Genomic DNA, 17,812 nt, shown 5'->3' on the forward strand with positions numbered 1-17,812 from the left:
TGTAATGAAATCAAATGCATTACCACTGTGATTAGTTTACATTTTATATACAAATCTTAAGCAGTGCACAACATTTATTCAAATTCACATATTTCTTTAACTCAGAGGCATAAAATATCAGATATGTTAGCCACTCATGTTTGCATTTTTACATTACCTAGAATTCATTTACAACACCAGCAAGGCATGAGTCATGTCACCAGAGCATGCCTAAACCACAATACATTTTTATATAAGAGGTTCCAATCTTGTAAATAAATGACTCCAAAATTATGCTTAAAAGAAAATATGGAATGAGACCAATGTGCAACAGTAAATCCAGAATGCATTATGAGCAGCCAAACTCTCTGACAACACATCACATCTGGTGTGTGAGCCTTCCTTTTAGGTCTGCAGTTTTGCAGTTTTCTCTGTTGCTCTATGATCAGCACCTACTGCCTCTGCTACACATGTAAAACCTTGTGCTCTAAAAAAGGAAACAAAAATGTGTTTAATACCTTTGTTTCTTAATACCTAGAAAAAAAATGGAAAGCAAAACATTGGTATACTCACTTTAGTAGATCATCAAGTTCTCTTTTGATCTTTCTGACTACAGGCGGACCCTGGTATACTAGAGCCGTGTAGAGCTGGACAAGAGAAGCTCCTGCACGAATCTTATCTAGGGCATCCTGTCCGCTGGCCACTCCACCAACTCCAACAATGGGTAACTTCCCTACAAACTCACACAAAAGCTTATTTCCTTATTAACCAAATCCACTTTGGACATTTCAATCTATCATTTCAAATTCCAAATACAAATTAAATGTGTAAAAGACAAAAATAAGGCTTTGGCCTGTTACCATTTAAGGGTACCTTGTGTCAATGTGTACATCTCTCGCACTGTTTGAGTGGACAGCTCTTTCAGAGGTTGACCACTGAGGCCCCCTATTTCATGTTTATTTAGGTCTTTTAGGGTGTCTGGCCTGGAAACTGTGGTGTTGGAAACCATCAAACCATCAACACCAACCTGAAAAACACACAAAATCTTTCCTATCTTCTAAATGAATTGGGCACAAAATTTTCATGTAATCTGTTTAGTCTGTGAAGACTGACCTCCATGATGACCTCAGCAATGTCTTGCTTGTCCTGTGTCGAAAGATCTGGCGCAATCTTCACCAGCACAGGCGGTCGGTTCTCACTCCGCAAGCAATCCCGCTCTTTAAGCACCTGAATAACCACCAGCACCAAATGATAGAGTGGAAAAAGAAAATACAAAGCTGAATAACACTTAAGACAACGTAATAATTCATTTTGGTCATTCATTTGTTTTAAGGCAAGATTCAACCTGTATCTGACAAAACAGATTTCACTTGTTTTGAAGCAAAAGCTTTCACTTTTATACAAAATCTAGACTTACTGTAGTACAGTGATATCATGGAAATGATAGAGGACTAATTGAACAGCTGTATATAAATATACTAAACACTTTAATCAGCAATTCCTTTTCATATCACTTCTTTTTTACTCTGTTACTGCTATGATTTTATATGTTGTGAACTTTGAGACCATGCCACAGTTTGGCTGGTTAGCTTTCACAGATGCCCACCATTATTGGTATCTTTCTTCATTGATGGTCACTGAGAAGTAACAATGTATTCTTACAAAATAAAATTAGTTTGAAACACCATTTGAGAATTTTTTTTATTATATTATAGCAGATTATTTCATATACCATCATGGTATAATGTATGAATAGAAAGAGATTCTTGTGGTTAATTGTCACATGTAAATATTGTACTGAGAGAGATGGACAGAATGGCAGAAAGGAAAAGGAAAGTTTGGTGTGATGCTACTTTTCACCTGTAGAAAAACATACAGCAAGATCCGATGATTTGACACGTTTTTTTTTTATTCATATTTATATTAAAATATTACTTTTATTAAAATATATTACTATTAAATCACTAGATTTCTGTAAAATACAAGATTCATTTTACACCTATTGGTAGAGATTTTTTATTTAATTGTGCCCATATTTGTTTATGTATATCAATGGCTAGTATGTGTCATGTAAATGTGATTTGTCTTTACATGTAATTATTTTTTTGTTTGTTTGTTTTTGAATATTATTTTGAAAAATCACATACCCGTTTAAGAAATAATCAGTATTGAAAACGTATCAGTTCTGTGTCTGTATTGAATTTAAAAAGTGTGGTATTGCCCATCCCTACTTTATATATGCCTTCATCACTGAAATGATGAACTACCTTGTCCAGAAGGTGGCGCAGTTCTCCCTTGCCCTGTAGGTCTCTAAGGCCAGGAGTGTTGGGGCTGCTAACATTAACTACTAGGTAGTCAGCGAGAGGGCCCATTGTCTGCACTCCCTCCACATAATCTGACACCGCATCTGTAGAAAGCTTGTTCTTCCCCAGATTGATGCCAAGAGGTTTACCTGCTGATATTGGAAATGTATACTGTTACAGGGCAGTAGGACTTTTCCTGGCACAGCTGAACAGATGTATTCAAATAAGTAGGAAAAAGTACTGAATGTCTTTGTTATTTTCAAGGCATTAAGGGAAATTATGTTATGTAAAGATATGTTCACAGTCTTGAGGAAAAAATAAAAAATAAATAAATCCCCAGTTCCCCACATAAACCTGCTGCCTTCAAAGTAAATACAACTAAAATTAGGAAATTGTGTTTATTATTTACCTTTTGTTAGTTCTGACTGGATATTCTTTCTGGCTTTCAACCTTTCTTGCAGTGCAGAAAGGCCACAACTATTGAACCCATATCTGAAATACACAAACCACGCTAAAGGTATAATACATAAATTATTGATGAAATATTTGCACTATACAAAAGTATTTGACATTTACAAAAGTACCATGTTACTACCATGGTTTGTGGTCACACCAGGATGGCAGATGGTATTCACTGCAGTATCAAGTAAATTCCATGACACTGGAGTTTGATAATCATGTGAAAAAAAAAAAAAAAAAGTAATTTCCATCTGACAGCATCACTGAAAAAAAAAAAAAGATAATTACATTTTCTGAAGAGTCACTAAGTTTTTTCTGGATGGTTCACCAAATTTTACTAGTTTTCTAGGCAGTTGCTTTTTGAAAAAAGTCAAAAGACCCCACCTTGAGTTTAAGTCTATGGGTCTTTTTACAATTGTTTTAAAAAAATACCACAACTGAAGCCATCATTCACGTCTGTAGCATAAACAGCAGTGATGCTACAGTTTAATAGGTAGGTTAGGGTTGTTCAAATCACAAGCTTGAAAGAGAAAGTCCTAATTTCAACTTTCAAATGGCAAGCAGCATTTGGCATTCAAAACCTGCAACATGGACAAATGCCACTCATTTACTCCATCCGGAGGGACTCCACCCTTGTTTGAATGCCCGTGAAGAATCTGTACGAACACTGGCTGACGATATTGGTGTGCGACTGATATCAATTATATATATTTTTTTATTGTTTAAAGTTAACGTCAGCAAATTTAACAGACCAAAGACATTCTTTTCATTATTCACTTATAAAATAGAAAACCTTGTCCAGCCAGAAATTCAGATTAATTTCAAGCGTATTCAATATACTTTTTCAAATATTTTCCATTTGGAAGAAAATTCACTTTCACTGAGTATTAATGAAAAAGCACATGTATCAGTGTGTATTGAAGTTTCAGAAATATTTAAAAACATATAATAAGTTTAAAAACATAAACCTGTATTCACTGGACTGATCACAGCTATACTAAAGCTATACTGAAGCAAAGTGCATGACTGAATGCTGAACTGGAAGCTTTCTGCAGGAGAAGCTGGCTAGTCTGCACCTCATTTGCATATTCTCCATGGTGAAAATAAACACTGTTTGTGTGACAGAGATGCTAATGCCATCTTACTCAAAAAAAAAAAACTTGACTCAACAAGACAACTTAAGCAGTGTGAGACAACTTAAGCTGTATTGGTACTTTCTGATAATTGATAACAGCAAATTTAGCAGGTTTTTTTTTTTATATAGTATATTTTAATAGTTGAAATGTTTAGCTCCTTTTAAGACAAAAGAAAAGAAAAGAAAAGAAAAGAGCAAAGTGTTGGGTTCTATAATAATTCTATAAATCATGGATTATACTCTTCACAGAATATAGTACAGTACTCGGCATAAATGAGTACACCCCCCCTGAACAAATACAAAATACTTTTTTCTTAATGATCAGCAAGACAATTCATGGAAAGATGGCAAAATTGTTTTTTTTTTTTTTTTAAACATATAGAGAAAATATCATTCATAAATGTGACCCTGGACCACAAAACCAGTCTTAAGTCGCTGGGGTATGTTTGTAGCAATAGCCAAAAATACATTGTATTGGTCAAAATTTGTTTTTTTTCTTTTATGCCAAAAATCATTAGGATATTAAGTGAAGATCATGTTCCATGAAGATATTTTGTAAACTTCCTACCATAAACATATCAAAACTTAGTAATTTTTGATTAGTAATATGCATTGCTAAGGACTTTATTTAGACAACTTTAAAGAAGATTTTTTTCAGTATTTTTTTTTTTATGCACCCTCAGATTCCAGATTTTCAAATAGTTGTATCTCGGCCAAATATTATTTATTATTTATACTTATTTATTCAGCTTTCAGATGATGTATAAATCTCAATTTTGAAAATTGACACTTATGACAGGTTTTGTGGTCCAGGGTCACATATGAAAAATAAGTAGATTAGTCAATGTTCGTTCAAATTAAGTGTCAAAGAAATTAGTACATCCTAGATTAAATTGTCATAATGTGTCATATTCTAGGACTCAGTCCTCCATAACTTTATACTAGCATAAAGTACATAATAGTAGCATATAAAATATACAACTCTGACCCTTCTTGGCATTGAGTGTACTAGTTCATGACAAACTGTCATATCTGTCCTGTTTAACTCCTGGAGGATGACTACCTTAAATGTCCTGGTCTTTGTTGCTCAAAAAGCTTAAAAGGAAGGTCTGGGCCCGTATTCTTAAAGATTCTAAGAATCCTTTTAGAGAGCTCCTAATTTAGCTTAAAAATTTCTAACTAGGACTAGGTTCACACTGCAGGCTAAAGTGACCCAAATCCGACTTTTTGCCCAAATGTGACCCATATCTGATTTTCTTATGACAGTCTGAATAGCACAAATCCGATTTTTTCAAATCAGGCCCAGGCCACTTTCATATGTGGTCCTAAATCAGATACATATCCGATGTTTTGCAATGCGACTTCAGTCTGAACGGCCATGTTGCATTTCATACGATTTTTACTTCATTGAAATGCGACAGACGTCACAATTCTGCGCTGGAGGAAATCGTGCTCTCCTTCTTCTTAATATTCTTCTTCATATTCTTCTTCTTATCACTTCGTTATTTAGGCTCTGATTGCACATTAACATAAAAATTGCTAAACACAAGCAGCTTCCATTTTTATTTCCACAAACACAGTGCGCTGCATCTGACGTCACGTCTTCTTCTGCGCATGCGGGTCACTTCAGGGCCATATACGGTTCACACATGAGACTGATGGCAGTAAATGACAATGTGAACAACAGCGCAAAAAATTCAGATTTCAGCAAAAAATCCGATCTGAGCATTAAGACCTGCAGTGTGAACTAAGCCTAGGAGTCTTAGCTTAAAAGTGATTCAGGACCAATCTGAGAGCAACTCTGAGCGAAGAAAAGACAAAAACTTTAATCTTAGTGAGGAGTCGGGGCTGACCCCATTGCTAGCTATGACACAGTCTTTTGAAGACTGTGATTGGTTAGTTGTCCAAGGAAATAAAAGAGTGCTTTTAAGAGTAGGGTTTATTTTAAGCTTTGAAATTACAGGCGTAATTTTTCCTGTTTTACCGTACTCTGTCTCTCTCTCTCACACACACACACACACACATTATATATGTATATTTTCTTTATTCTTTATTCACCATGCTGTCATGCTTAACATATTTTATAGGAAATGAACAGCGACACAATAAGGTTCTGAAAGTGCTGTAACAGACCCAAATCATCGCTGCTGCATAGTTGCATTTTTCCAGTTTCCAAATATGTTAATGTAGTGATTACGTCCATTTCTGGCGCCATGGCATTTTTGTGCGGTGTCGGAGATGTTAGTGTGTCTCTAATAAGATCAGTCACAAACATGATTCCTGCACGATCTAATATGTAGCGTCTTATTAACTCACTGTCATGCATTGTGTGCAACACATTTCTTCTCCCTCTTCATGTTTCGTCCACTTTCTCCACTGCTAAAGAAACTCTTAAGCCTCTTAAAAGTCCTCGTCTGTACTCCTAACAATTTTGGATCTTAAGACCTCTTTTAAGGGTTAAGATGCTTTCTGAATTACTTTTTTCTTTACTATGATCTTTTCTTTAATTTTAAGAGGAAACACCCACATTTCTAAGAATTTTGTTATAAATATAATAAACAAATGTGAATAAACAAATTTAGTTTTGTTTGCTAGGAGCAACTCTTAGCACTAAGATTTTTCATGAATACGGGCCCTGATCACTTTAGGGATCTCGTCACAAATCTTTTAATTTTTTTATTATTATTTCTGTGTTACTTTTATTCAAAGAAATAAGTCTCCTCACAGTTCCCTTTCAGTCGGTCACTCCGAGTCACGTCGGATGACCGACGAATTGGGATCTCGCCAGAGAGACCAATCCACTTCGAGTGTAACTAAATGAGCCAATAGACATTGGCATGCGATCATTGCATCCAGCTGCCGCTGATCACAGCGTGAGTATAAGAGGCAGCGGGTGCACCGCATTAATTCTTCCTTTCACTTCGGAGCCGAGCAGTAGTGGTGAAGCTACTGCTCTTCCCTTCCAGAGAGTGTTCTGCGAGCGAGTGCGGGCGTTACGGCGCAGCAGCGGTGGTCACGTCGGCGGGAGAAAAAGTTTGTCTTTGCTGACAGCCACACTAGGAGTGTGCGGTGGCCAGCTCCCCTGCGTGCTTCAGCACTAAAAGAGCATTTCTCTGAAAGAGCAATTTCTCTAAAAGAGTAACACGGGTGATCGCGTCTTTTTAAAGATGTCTTATCACCTGTGCGTTTCTGGGTGTGGTCGTTTCCTGGCGCCTCAGGACGGTCACGATCGCTGCCTCACGTGTCTGGGCATTCAGAACGCTGAGGAAGCTTTCTTGGATGGTTCATGTTCTTCTTGTGGGGACATGACCATCTCGGAGTTGCATAATAGACTCCGCTGTGTCAATCATGGCGGAGTCCCTCTGCCGCGATCCAGTGTTCGTTCCCGGGGCGGCGCTGGATCCGGTGGAGTCAGAGGTGATTTGAGGATTACGGTGAGGGCTTCCCCAAGAGGAGTTCCTCACCCCTCAGGTGCTCCGCAGCCGGTGGGGTTGCCGTTGGTTCTCAGCGCCCCCCTCTGGTGCAATTCTTTCTGGAAGTGCATGAGGAGCTTACAAGATCGTGGAAGGCACCTTTTACTACCCGAAACAAATCTTGTGGCTCCTCCGCTCTCACCACCCTCGATGGTGGGGCCGCTTTGGGGTATGCGGGCATCCCCTCGGTGGAGCGGTCTGTGGCCATGCAACTATGTCCAACAGCCACTACCTCTCTGCGGGGTGACCCGTGTCTCCCCTCGCGGGCCTGTAAGTATTCGTCAGGTCTAACTGGCAGTGCTTAGAGCCTGTGGGGAGGCGGCTTCTGCCCTTCACGCCATAGCGTTACTGCAGGTCCACCAGGCCAAAGCCCTGAAAGACCTGCACGAGGGTGGTCATGACCTGGCGGTTCTACATGAGCTGCGTGCTGCGACGGATCTCGCGCTTCGAGCGACGAAGGTGACCGCACAGTCTCTGGGTCGTGCGATGTCCACGTTAGTGGTCCAGGAGCGCCATCTCTGGCTGTGTCTTGCTGACATGAAGGAGCAGGAGAAGGTACAGTTCCTGAATGCTCCCGTGTCGCAGACCGGCCTTTTCGGCGACGCTGTCGAGAGCTTTGCCCAACAGTTCCCGTCAGCCCAGAAGCAGACTGAGGCGATCAAACACATCATGTGCCGGAGGAAACCTGCTGCTTCCACTCCGGCTGCAGCCCCTCAGCCTGCTCGTCGCCGTGGGCGCCCCCCTTCGGCTGCCCCCGCTCCCGCAGCAGCCTTCCACCAGGCAGCGTCGTGGAGCCGGTCGCAGGCAGGACGCCCAGCCCATCCAGGCCCCCGCCAAACCTGGCAGCAAGCGCAAGTGCAAGAGGCCCTGAGACGGGTGACCCAGAGATGGTGGAGACTGCTTGTCGGGAGATGGTGACCGCACCACTCCCTCCCCCGGAGGAGGGCCGGGTGGAGAATCTTTTGTTTTTGTTCCCAAAACATCAATAAAAGAGCGGTTTTCTCAATCTCTGGGTCTCAAGAGGAGGAGAGTGGTGAACCGTGCATCACGGGATCACTTCCCTTCTCCTCTCTCGCCAGCAGGCAGCAGTGAGTTGCCCAAGAGCACCCCTCCTGCCCATTCGTGGAACCAGGTAAGGGTGGTAGCACTCGAGTCCCCGCTTCAAGTCGTCACACGCCAGGCTGTCACAAGCCTCAAGCAGGGTTCCTGTGTTTCCTCCCTCACGAGGAGGAATCAGGTGAGTGTTAAACTGCACACCCAGACCCCGCCCCCCACCGTCACAGGCTCCGGGCCGGGTCCCTGTGTTCCACCTCGCTGTTTGCGGGTATGTCGGTGGCCCCGTTGGTCCCGCTGGTACGGTCTCTCGGAGCCTGGCTAGCGCTCCCCAGTCCGTCTCGGTGGCTCCTGCGGACCATCAGACTCGGCTACGCGATTCAGTTCGCCCGGCGTCCCCCCAAGTTCGGGGGCATCCGGTTCACTTCAGTCAAGGCCGTCGATGCCCCTGTCTTGCGTGCGGAAATTGCAGTCCTGCTGGCGAAGGACGCGATAGAGCCGGTCCCTCCAGCCCTTCGGGCTGTCCCTTTCGCCTCGCGTCTTCACCAAAGTCACAGAGGCGGCCCTTGTTCCCCTGAGAGAACGGGGTGTGCGCATCCTCAACTACCTCGACGACTGGCTCATACTTGCATAGTCTCGAGAGCAGTTGTGCGCACACAGGGACCTGGTGCTCAGGCACCTCAGCCAGTTGGGTCTTCGGGTCAACTGGGAAAAGAGCAAACTCGTGCCAACGCAGAGGATCTCTTTTCTCGGCATGGAGTTGGATTCGGTCAACCAGACAGCACGCCTCACCCAGGAACGTGCTCAGTCAGTGCTGAACTACCTCAAGACTTTATCAGGCAGGACGTCGGTCCCATTGAAACTCTTTCAGAGGCTCCTGGGGCATATGGCTGCAGCTGCGGCGATAGTTCCGCTAGGTCTGCTCCATATGAGACCGCTTCAGCACTGGCTTCATGGCCGAGTCCCGAGGTGGGCGTGGAAACGCAGTACTCACCGGGTTCAGATTACACCGGCCTGCCGCAAAACCTTCAGCCCGTGAACAGATCCCTCGTTCCTCCGGGCAGAAGTGCCCTTGGAGCAGGTATCCAGGCATGCTGTCGTATTCACAGATGCCTCGGCCACTGGCTGGGGAGCCACGTACAACGGGCATGCAGTGTAAGGGGTGTGGACGGGTTCCCAACTGCGTTGGCATATCAATTGCCTCGAGTTGCTGGCAGTACGCCTTGCCTTGAGCCGCCTCAGAGGGCGCCTTCGGGGCAAGGTCATTCTGGTCCGTACGGACAACACTGCGACCGTTGCGTATATCAACCGGCAAGGCGGTTTATGCTCCCGTCGCACGTCGCAACTCACCCGCCACCTCCTCCACTGGAGTCAGAAGCATCTGAGGTCCCTTCGTGCCATCCACATCCCAGGAGTGTTCAATCAGGCGGCCGACGAGCTGTCTCGAGCGGCACTCCCTGGGGAGTGGAGACTCCATCCCCAGGCGGTCCAGCTGATTTGGAGTCGGTTCGGAGTTGCTCAGGTAGACCTGTTTGCATCTCCAGAAACCACCCACTGCCAGTGGTTCTACTCCTTGTCCGAGGCAACTCTCGGCACGGACGCACTGGCACACAGCTGGCCCCAGGGCCTGCGCAAATATGCGTTCCCCCTCAGTGAGCCTGCTAGCACAGACACTGTGCAAGATCAGGGAGGACGAGGAGCAGGTCTTGTTAGTGGCAAGGCCCAACAGTTATTGGCCCAACAGGACCTGGTTCCCGGAACTCATGCTCCTCGCGACAGCCCCTCCCTGGCCGATTCCTCTGAGGAAGGATCTGCTTTCTCAGAGACGGGGCACCCTCTGGCACCCGCGTCCAGACTTGTGGAAACTCCATGTGTGGTCCCTGGACGGGACACGGAGGTTCTAGGTGATCTGCCCCAGGAGGTAGCTCTCACTATCGCTTCAGCACGAGCACCGTCCACAAGATGGGCCTATGCGCTGAAGTGGAACCTGTTCGTCGAATGGTGTTCCTCTCACCATGAGGACCCCCGGAGATGTTCGATCAGAGCCATGCTTTCCTTTTTGCAACAAGGGTTGGAGCGTAGGCTGTCCCCCTCCACCCTTAAGGTTTATGTTGCTGCTATTTCCGCTCACCACGACCCCGTAGAGGGGAGGTCGGTGGGGAAGCACGATCTGGTTGTCAGGTTTCTAAGGGGGGCCAGAAGGTTAAACCCTCCTAGGCCTCCCTCCCTACCCTCTTGGGATTTGGCATTGGTGCTAAGAGCCCTACAAACTGCCCCCTTCGAGCCTTTGCAGTCAGTCGAGTTGAAGTTTCTCTCTATGAAAACCCTACTCCTGACTGCGTTGGCCTCGATCAAGAGGGTCGGGGACCTGCAGGCATTTTCGGTCGACGAATCGTGCCTTGAGTTTGGGCCGGCTGACTCCAGTGTAACACTGAGGGCCCGGCCCGGCTATGTGCCCAAGGTTCCTACCACTCCCTTCAGGGACCAGGTAGTGAACCTGCAAGCGCTGCCCCTGGAGGAGGCAGACCCAGCCCTAGCTTTGCTCTGTCCTGTACGCGCACTGCGACAGTATGTAGATAGAACTCAGAGCTTCAGGACCTCAGAACAGCTCTTTGTCTGTTACGGAGGACAGCAGAAGGGGAAGGCTGTCTCCAAGCAGAGGATGGCCCACTGGATAGTGGATGCCATCACCTTGGCCTATGGAGCACAAGGTGTGCCCTGCCCACTCAGGTTGCGTGCTCACTCCACTAGGGGTGTCGCATCATCCTGGGCGCTGGCTCGTGGTGCCTCGCTAGCAGTCATCTGTAGAGCTGCGGGTTGGGCTCCTAACACGTTCGCTAGGTTTTATAGCCTACGTGTTGAACCGGTTTCCTCCTGTGTTCTCACCTCAAACGGGTAGTGGCACTGAGAGGCCCGGCTCAGAGTCGGCTTGCGGCGTTCTTTCGCCTAATTCTCCAGAGAGTTCCTTAACCAGGCAAACCCTGTCGAGTCCTCCAGCACTCCGGCTTCCGGATGTGGCGGAGCGTCCGGCGCCAGGCCTTTCAGCCAATGAATTCTTGAAATCTGATGTGAGGCTAGTGCCCATATGAGAGACCCTGCCGGGATCCCATATGTGTATTCCACGGTATGCTTATTAGAGCCGTGTTTCCCCTGGCAGACCATGTTCTGCCATCTCTAATGATGCAGCCTGTGCCATCTCAGAGACTTCCATGTGCAATACTGACCTACGGGGTTACTTCACATGTCTAAATGCCACTTAACCCCCTCGGGGAGGAGATGACTCCGCAGTGTGCCTCTTCCAAATGGAAGGGCACGCTTCCCAGTGTTATCCAAGTCCTACTGTCTGGGTTGTCCAAGGAACAACAGTAGTTGACCTTCTCTGTGTAGAGCCCAGTCCTATCGTCTGCCTTATAGGAAGGATCAGGAGGCCTACACAGGGCACTGGAAGGGGCAGCTCCTGTGGCGTTTTGGTAGGGATCCCAATTCGTCGGTCATCCGACGTGACTCGGAGTGACCGACTGAAAGGGAACGTCTCGGTTACGTATGTAACCCTTGTTCCCTGAAGAAGGGAACGGAGACGTCACGTCCCGTCGCCACAGTCGCTGTACCACCGCTGAGCGGCCGGGTCACCGGCTCGGCTCCTCAACGAAAGCATGAATGTCACGGTGCACCCGCTGCCTCTTATACTCACGCTGTGATCAGCGGCAGCTGGATGCAATGATCGCATGCCAATGTCCATTGGCTCGTTTAGTTACACTCTAAGTGGATTGGTCTCTCTGGCAAGATCCCAATTCGTCGGTCATCCGACGTGACGTCTCCGTTCCCTTCTTCAGGGAACGAGGGTTACATACGTAACCGAGACGTTCTCTCTCAGCTGGTTCCATTATTGTCAGCATTACATCTGAGAATTCAGTGGGTTATGTAACACCTTTAATTGAGAAGAAATTACTTATTTATCTCTTGGTCAAAAATTGCCTTTAACTTACACCAAATTGTTTCTGTTTAAATAAAGAAATAATATTATACAAAATATAAATTTAAAATAAAAATGTATTAGTTTTATTATGCAAGCTTCAGGTGGATGTACTTATATTTTAAACAACATTTTAGCACTTTGATAAAATCTCATTTTCCTGAATAATTATGAAATGCTTCTTTGATAATTGATCAAGCGGACTTGCTTGAATATTAAATCTCCAAATAATCCTAATGTCTTCTAAGTAAAGAATAATTGATTAATTCTGAGAGGGGTGTACTCATTTATGCTGAGGGGCAATGTGAATCTTACTGAGGTGGCTATGGACAACACAAAGATACCCAAGACAAAGGTTGGAAAACTCTGCTTTAAATTATAAAGGGTAAAAACAGACATCAGAAATTCAAAAACTGTCTTTGTAGAAGAAATGTAGCCATACCTGTTAATGACGGCTTGGTCTGACTCCAGTCTAAACACACGTGGCTTTGGGTTGCCATCCTGCGCCTTTGGGGTTACAGTTCCCACCTCCACGAAACCAAAGCCCAGTCTATAGAGGCCATCCACTGCCTCACCGTGCTTGTCAAAGCCTGCTGCTAACCCAACTGGGTTCTGAAACTTTCGACCCATCACATGCACTTCCTGATGGAAATAAATGTGAAAATAAATTTTACTTTAAATTTCCCTTGAAATAAAGAAAACACTTGAAACAATGTCCCGACCAACTAATAGTGATAAACCAATACAGGTTTTTCCAATTACCTATACCAATATCTAGAGTGGCCAATGTAATGCTCATACACTACATAGCAAAGTATGTGGACAATCACTCTGTAATTACAGCAAAAATAAATCTTAATGCTTACTGGCAAATCTTACAGTACATGGTGACATTCTAAAGAACATGACTGGCCAGCACAAAGCCTAGACTTGGAGGTAAATTTAAGAAGAAAAAAAAAAATGTATGACTGTACATGACTGTACAAAAGAGGAAAAAAATATGAAGAGATTGATTACATTGGCAAAAAGAAAGAAAGGTGTCAAATTTGCCATCACTGCCCCATCCTTTGTATCAGAAACACTTACGCAACAGCATTAACTCATTTTCTATAATTTCATGCCAAGGTGAGAAAGCACAACGTGTAGTGTTATAAATGTACATTAAAGGGTTAGTTCACCCAAAAATTAAAATTGTCATTATTTACTCACCTTCATGTCATTCCAAACCTGTAAGACCTTTGTTCATCTTCGGAACACAAATTAAGATATTTTTGATTAAATCCGAGAGCTCTCTGACCCTCCCATATACAGCAATGTAACTGAAATGTTCCCAGTACCGATTAATCGGTTTTGCAGATTAATCGGCACCGATAGTTGCGACAATCAACTATCGGTGCCGATTAATCGGTACTGGGAACATTTCAGTTATTGGCAAAAATCCATGCCGATAGTTTTCCGGTTTGCAACCATTGCTGGAGTGGCTGAGAAGGGTCCGCTGGCATTATACAGTACGAGAGCGGCCTCTAGAGGCGGAAATCACTGACAGCACGTGTTGTTTATTTTGACACGTGACACTGCGCGCTGCACAGAGCGGGAAACTCCAGACTCGCATTTAAATACAGCTGACAGAAAATCCTGCCGCGGAACAGAGCGCCATTCACATAGTTTTCTATTAAATTACATTATATTTGTCCCAAATCATTGTGAATGTACATAATGACTTCACTCTAGGCTATAAATTATGTATTGTGCATTTTTCAGCAAAACGTTTGTCTTTCTGTGGCTCTAATAAAGTCTGTATGCTTCATATAGAGAGCTGTAATAGATCACGATTTCTCTTTCCGCGTGCTCTGTTTTTTTAAACACCGAACTTCATACTCATTTATGCCACATTGTTCATTCTTGAAGCAAACTTATGTCCATTTGGGGATTAAATAAATTGTTTTAGACCGCCACTTGAATTGAACGCAATGGTGTATGTGTGTGTGTGTGTATATGATACCTCTGAGTTCTCCTAGACGCAGCACTGCGCTTTTGTGTGCGCTAGTGTGTGACTAACATTTTTTTTTTATTTTTTTTATTAGATAATCATCAAGTGTTAAAAAATAGATGCATATGAAGTGTGTGAGTACACATACAATATCCATATGTATGTCATTTTAATGCTATGGCTTGTGTAGATATTTAAAGATGGCCATCTTTAAGCATAATTGTTGAAATTAAATGGTAATACTTAACAATAAGAGTCCATTCGTAGCATTAATGAAAACTGTAGAAGTATTGTTCCTTGTTAGAGTGTTCATTTCAACATTCACTATTAGCTACTAATAGGCTACATTTTTAAAATTTTAAAGTTTCTTGTTTTAACATTAGCAAACTATGAAATAACTTTAATGATCAATATAGTAAATAATATTAATATTTTTATTCATTTACAATGTATGGTTCAGTACGGTTACTGTTTTTTTTTTGTTTTTTTGTTTTTTAAATAGTAAAGCACTAGCTTTCTTTAAGTATCCATTTTGAAAACTATCGGTTGTTTAATCGGTATCGGCCAGTGTGGTCCAACCTAGCTATCGGTATCGGTAAAATCCACTATCGGTCGACCTCTAGTTCCCAGACCCAGAAACGTAGCAAGGACATAGATAAAATAGTCCATGTGACATCAGTTGTTCAGCGAAAATACTTTATTCAACAATTATTCTCCTTCGCGTAACCCTAAGGCGCCGTTACTTACATACGTTCCTGCACGTGAAGAAGGCTTAGCGCATGCATGTTCTACGTCAGCAGCATCATGCGCATGCGTTGTTTAAGTGCAGAGGTACCCTTGATAATGGAGGAAGATGTGATTTTATGAAAAGAATTGTTGAATAAAGACGTTATTTTTTTCGACTATTTTACGGATGTCCTTACTACCTTTCTGGGTCTGGGAACATTTCAGTTGCATTGCTGTCTATGCAGGGTCAGAAAGCTCTCGGTTTTCATCAAAAATATCTTAAAGTGCCCCTATTATGGATTTTTGAAAATTACCTTTCATGCAGTGTGTAACACAGCTCTAAGGAATGAAAACATCCTGCAAAGTTTTAAATCTGAAAGTGCACCGTGTATAAAGTTATTGTCTCTCAAAAGAAAGAGTCGACTCTAAACCATTGAGTAATTTTTAAAACGAATCCCAAGCCATTTCATGTTGACGTCAACATGAAACATTAGCATACTGCCTGCCCACTTGTTGGTCTTTTCGCATTGGTCTGAATGACAATGCAAATTCATTCTTTGCCACTAGGTGCCGCTTTTGGAGCATTAAAAATAGCGGTTTCCTGGTAACGCTGTACACAAATCAGCACTGCGCTCACAAACGCTGCTTTATCAGGCATTACAGACAAGATGAAATGAAAATGAGACCAATCGGACCAATCACCTCAGATTAGCATCACGCAAAGGAGGGGTTTGTAAAAATGAGTCTTCTTGCTTTACAGCAGATCGCAGACTTATGAGTGCATTACCGCCACCTATCTCTCATATGGATCATTGACACTCTATCTACAATCTCAATTAGGAGTGTCAATGGTCCATTTGAGAGATAGGTGGCAGTAATGCACTTAGAAGTTTGCGATCTGCCGTAAAGCAAGAAGAAGATGACGTGTCACGCGCTGGCTGTTGTGTGAACGCACTCAGGACAGCTGGACTGGGCGGCGGATCAGAGGTAAAAAAAACTATATAAATACTGTTCAGTTTCTTGCACAGACCAATTGTTTCATGTCTAAAGACCTCAATGTATCGTCACGAGCCGCAGGGTTTAATTTGGTTTTGTCTGTGTATGTTTTTTTTTCCTTTCAAAGCCATTGGTACCATTAACTAACAGACTGCAACGGTTTGAGTTAAAAATCTTCGTTTGTGTTCTACTGAAGAAACAAAGTCACCTGCATCTTGGATGCCCTGGGGGCAAGGAGATAAATATAAAATTTTCATTTTTCGGTGAACTATCCCTTTAATGACAGAATTTTCACTTTTGGGTGGACTATATCCTTTAAAATGTAAAAATGAAAATCTAAAACAATTAAACTGAACTAAAAACTATGGAAATGCATCATCAATCTGTGAAAAGGATCCATATTGCAATTTATCACAAATGGTTAACACACTGACCAGTGAGGCTGGGTCCTTGTAGTTGTTGTAAGGCACAAGTCCAAGACCAATCACCCGAACAGCCATGACATGAGCCGTCTCTGCTCCCACAAACCTCTGCAGCACAGGCATGAGAGAGCTGGCATAGAAACGCTCATCTCCGGAGGCTGTGAGGTATCCCAGGAACAGGGCACTGCCACATCCTATGATCTTTAAGGCATCTTTCGCTTGTTTCTGCAAAGATCAAGAGAAGATACTTAAGCAAGAAGGGACCACAATTTTTTCTCTATCATCAAAAAAGATAGTGCCCCATTTTAAAACAAACGACCCCAAACGTGCACTAAAACTCAAAACTGATTATGTAGTCTCATCAAAGATTTTGCCTTTAGTTCTGAAATTTGCATATATCACAGGCTATGTAAGTATCCACTAAAACAAGACTTGAAAACAAACAGTCTTACCACTATAAAACCTTTACAAAAAGTCCTAGGTCAACACTATGGATCAGTGGTGGTATAATGCACTGTAATACCATAGTACTGAATGTCACCCTAATGTCACACTTTTTTCTTAAAGTGTAATGCATTTAAAGTTACCATAGCAATCAAATAAACATAGTATCTTCTGATTTCAGGAGATTACAGAGGGTTTACTGTGATTTTATATTCACACGAACTGGGAAAACCAGGAGCTGATTCAACGTGAGACGCAAAACAACAAAAAGTGCCACTTATTTATCTGTAAATGCATGCTCTGCTTGATCTGGCGAGACTTTTAAAAAAGAACCCAAAACTTTATCTAAGAACAGCGATACATCGCTTATTCACCTTCAGTCGTCCCGCCATGAGTGTTGTACAACGCCATCCAAACAACGTGTTCGCTGTTCACTTCCTGAATGAAATCTCGCGAGAATGAAGTAGAGGCGCGCCCCTGACAGCGAAATTAGTTTTGAGATATTTGTTTTATAACACAGCTAAATGTATGATATGAACAGTTAATTGAGTGGAGTTACTGTAACATTCAACAATGTTAATTTTGACCATTTTAAGCACAGTTTATGTTGCACTGGGTAAAAGAGAGACGTGTAGGCATACGAATATAATATTTCAATAAAATATTTTATTACTTAGTATATTTAGTACTAAAATTATATATTTTTCTAAGTATGAAAACGTTTAATGTCTTAGGACCAGACTTCCATAACTTTTTTTTATATATACAGCTACTGTTCTACAAAATATATCAAAATTCCATGGAATTACCATCAGTACTGCCAAAGTAGCCTATACGTTTACAGTGTGCTTTTCCTTAT

At 42.9% G+C, this 17,812-nt stretch overlaps 2 protein-coding genes across 5 annotated transcripts in view; one reads left to right on the forward strand and one right to left on the reverse strand.

The window, feature by feature from the left end:
• On the reverse strand, nucleotides 1-17,433 carry dhodh (dihydroorotate dehydrogenase). 4 transcript variants are annotated; one of them, XR_009272184.1, is made up of 9 exons: nucleotides 17,328-17,433; nucleotides 16,522-16,734; nucleotides 12,818-13,017; nucleotides 2,692-2,774; nucleotides 2,247-2,434; nucleotides 1,093-1,206; nucleotides 840-1,006; nucleotides 553-712; nucleotides 1-466 (listed from the first exon to the last, which is right to left on the reverse strand). XR_009272184.1 is itself a non-coding variant. In XM_058783023.1 (9 exons), exons 1-9 carry the CDS (start codon nucleotides 17,343-17,345, stop codon nucleotides 385-387), a joined length of 1,212 nt encoding a protein of 403 aa, XP_058639006.1. In that variant the 5' UTR covers nucleotides 17,346-17,433; the 3' UTR covers nucleotides 6-384. The 4 variants fall into 4 exon arrangements, 2 of the variants coding, with proteins under 2 accessions (XP_058639006.1, XP_058639008.1); XR_009272185.1 differs by having other exon boundaries at nucleotides 2-466; nucleotides 553-719; nucleotides 853-1,006; XM_058783023.1 differs by having other exon boundaries at nucleotides 6-466; nucleotides 853-1,006.
• pkd1l3 (polycystic kidney disease 1-like 3) overlaps nucleotides 16,024-17,812 on the forward strand; it is a 15,290-nt gene continuing 13,501 nt past the window's right edge. The window contains exon 1 of the mRNA XM_058783022.1: nucleotides 16,024-16,078. The gene's annotated coding sequence lies outside the window, so the exon portion shown is untranslated. The remainder of the gene's footprint in view (nucleotides 16,079-17,812) is intronic.

This window comes from Onychostoma macrolepis, chromosome 07, assembly GCF_012432095.1.
Source record: "Onychostoma macrolepis isolate SWU-2019 chromosome 07, ASM1243209v1, whole genome shotgun sequence".
NCBI classification, from domain to species: domain Eukaryota; kingdom Metazoa; phylum Chordata; class Actinopteri; order Cypriniformes; family Cyprinidae; genus Onychostoma; species Onychostoma macrolepis.

Coding starts and splice junctions, on each gene's coding strand:
- dhodh (XM_058783023.1), bottom strand. Junction 2,775..12,817: donor GACCAAGCCGTCATTAACAG/GTATGGCTACAT, acceptor TGTGTATTTCAG/ATATGGGTTCAATAGTTGTG. Junction 2,435..2,691: donor CCAGTCAGAACTAACAAAAG/GTAAATAATAAA, acceptor TTCCAATATCAG/CAGGTAAACCTCTTGGCATC.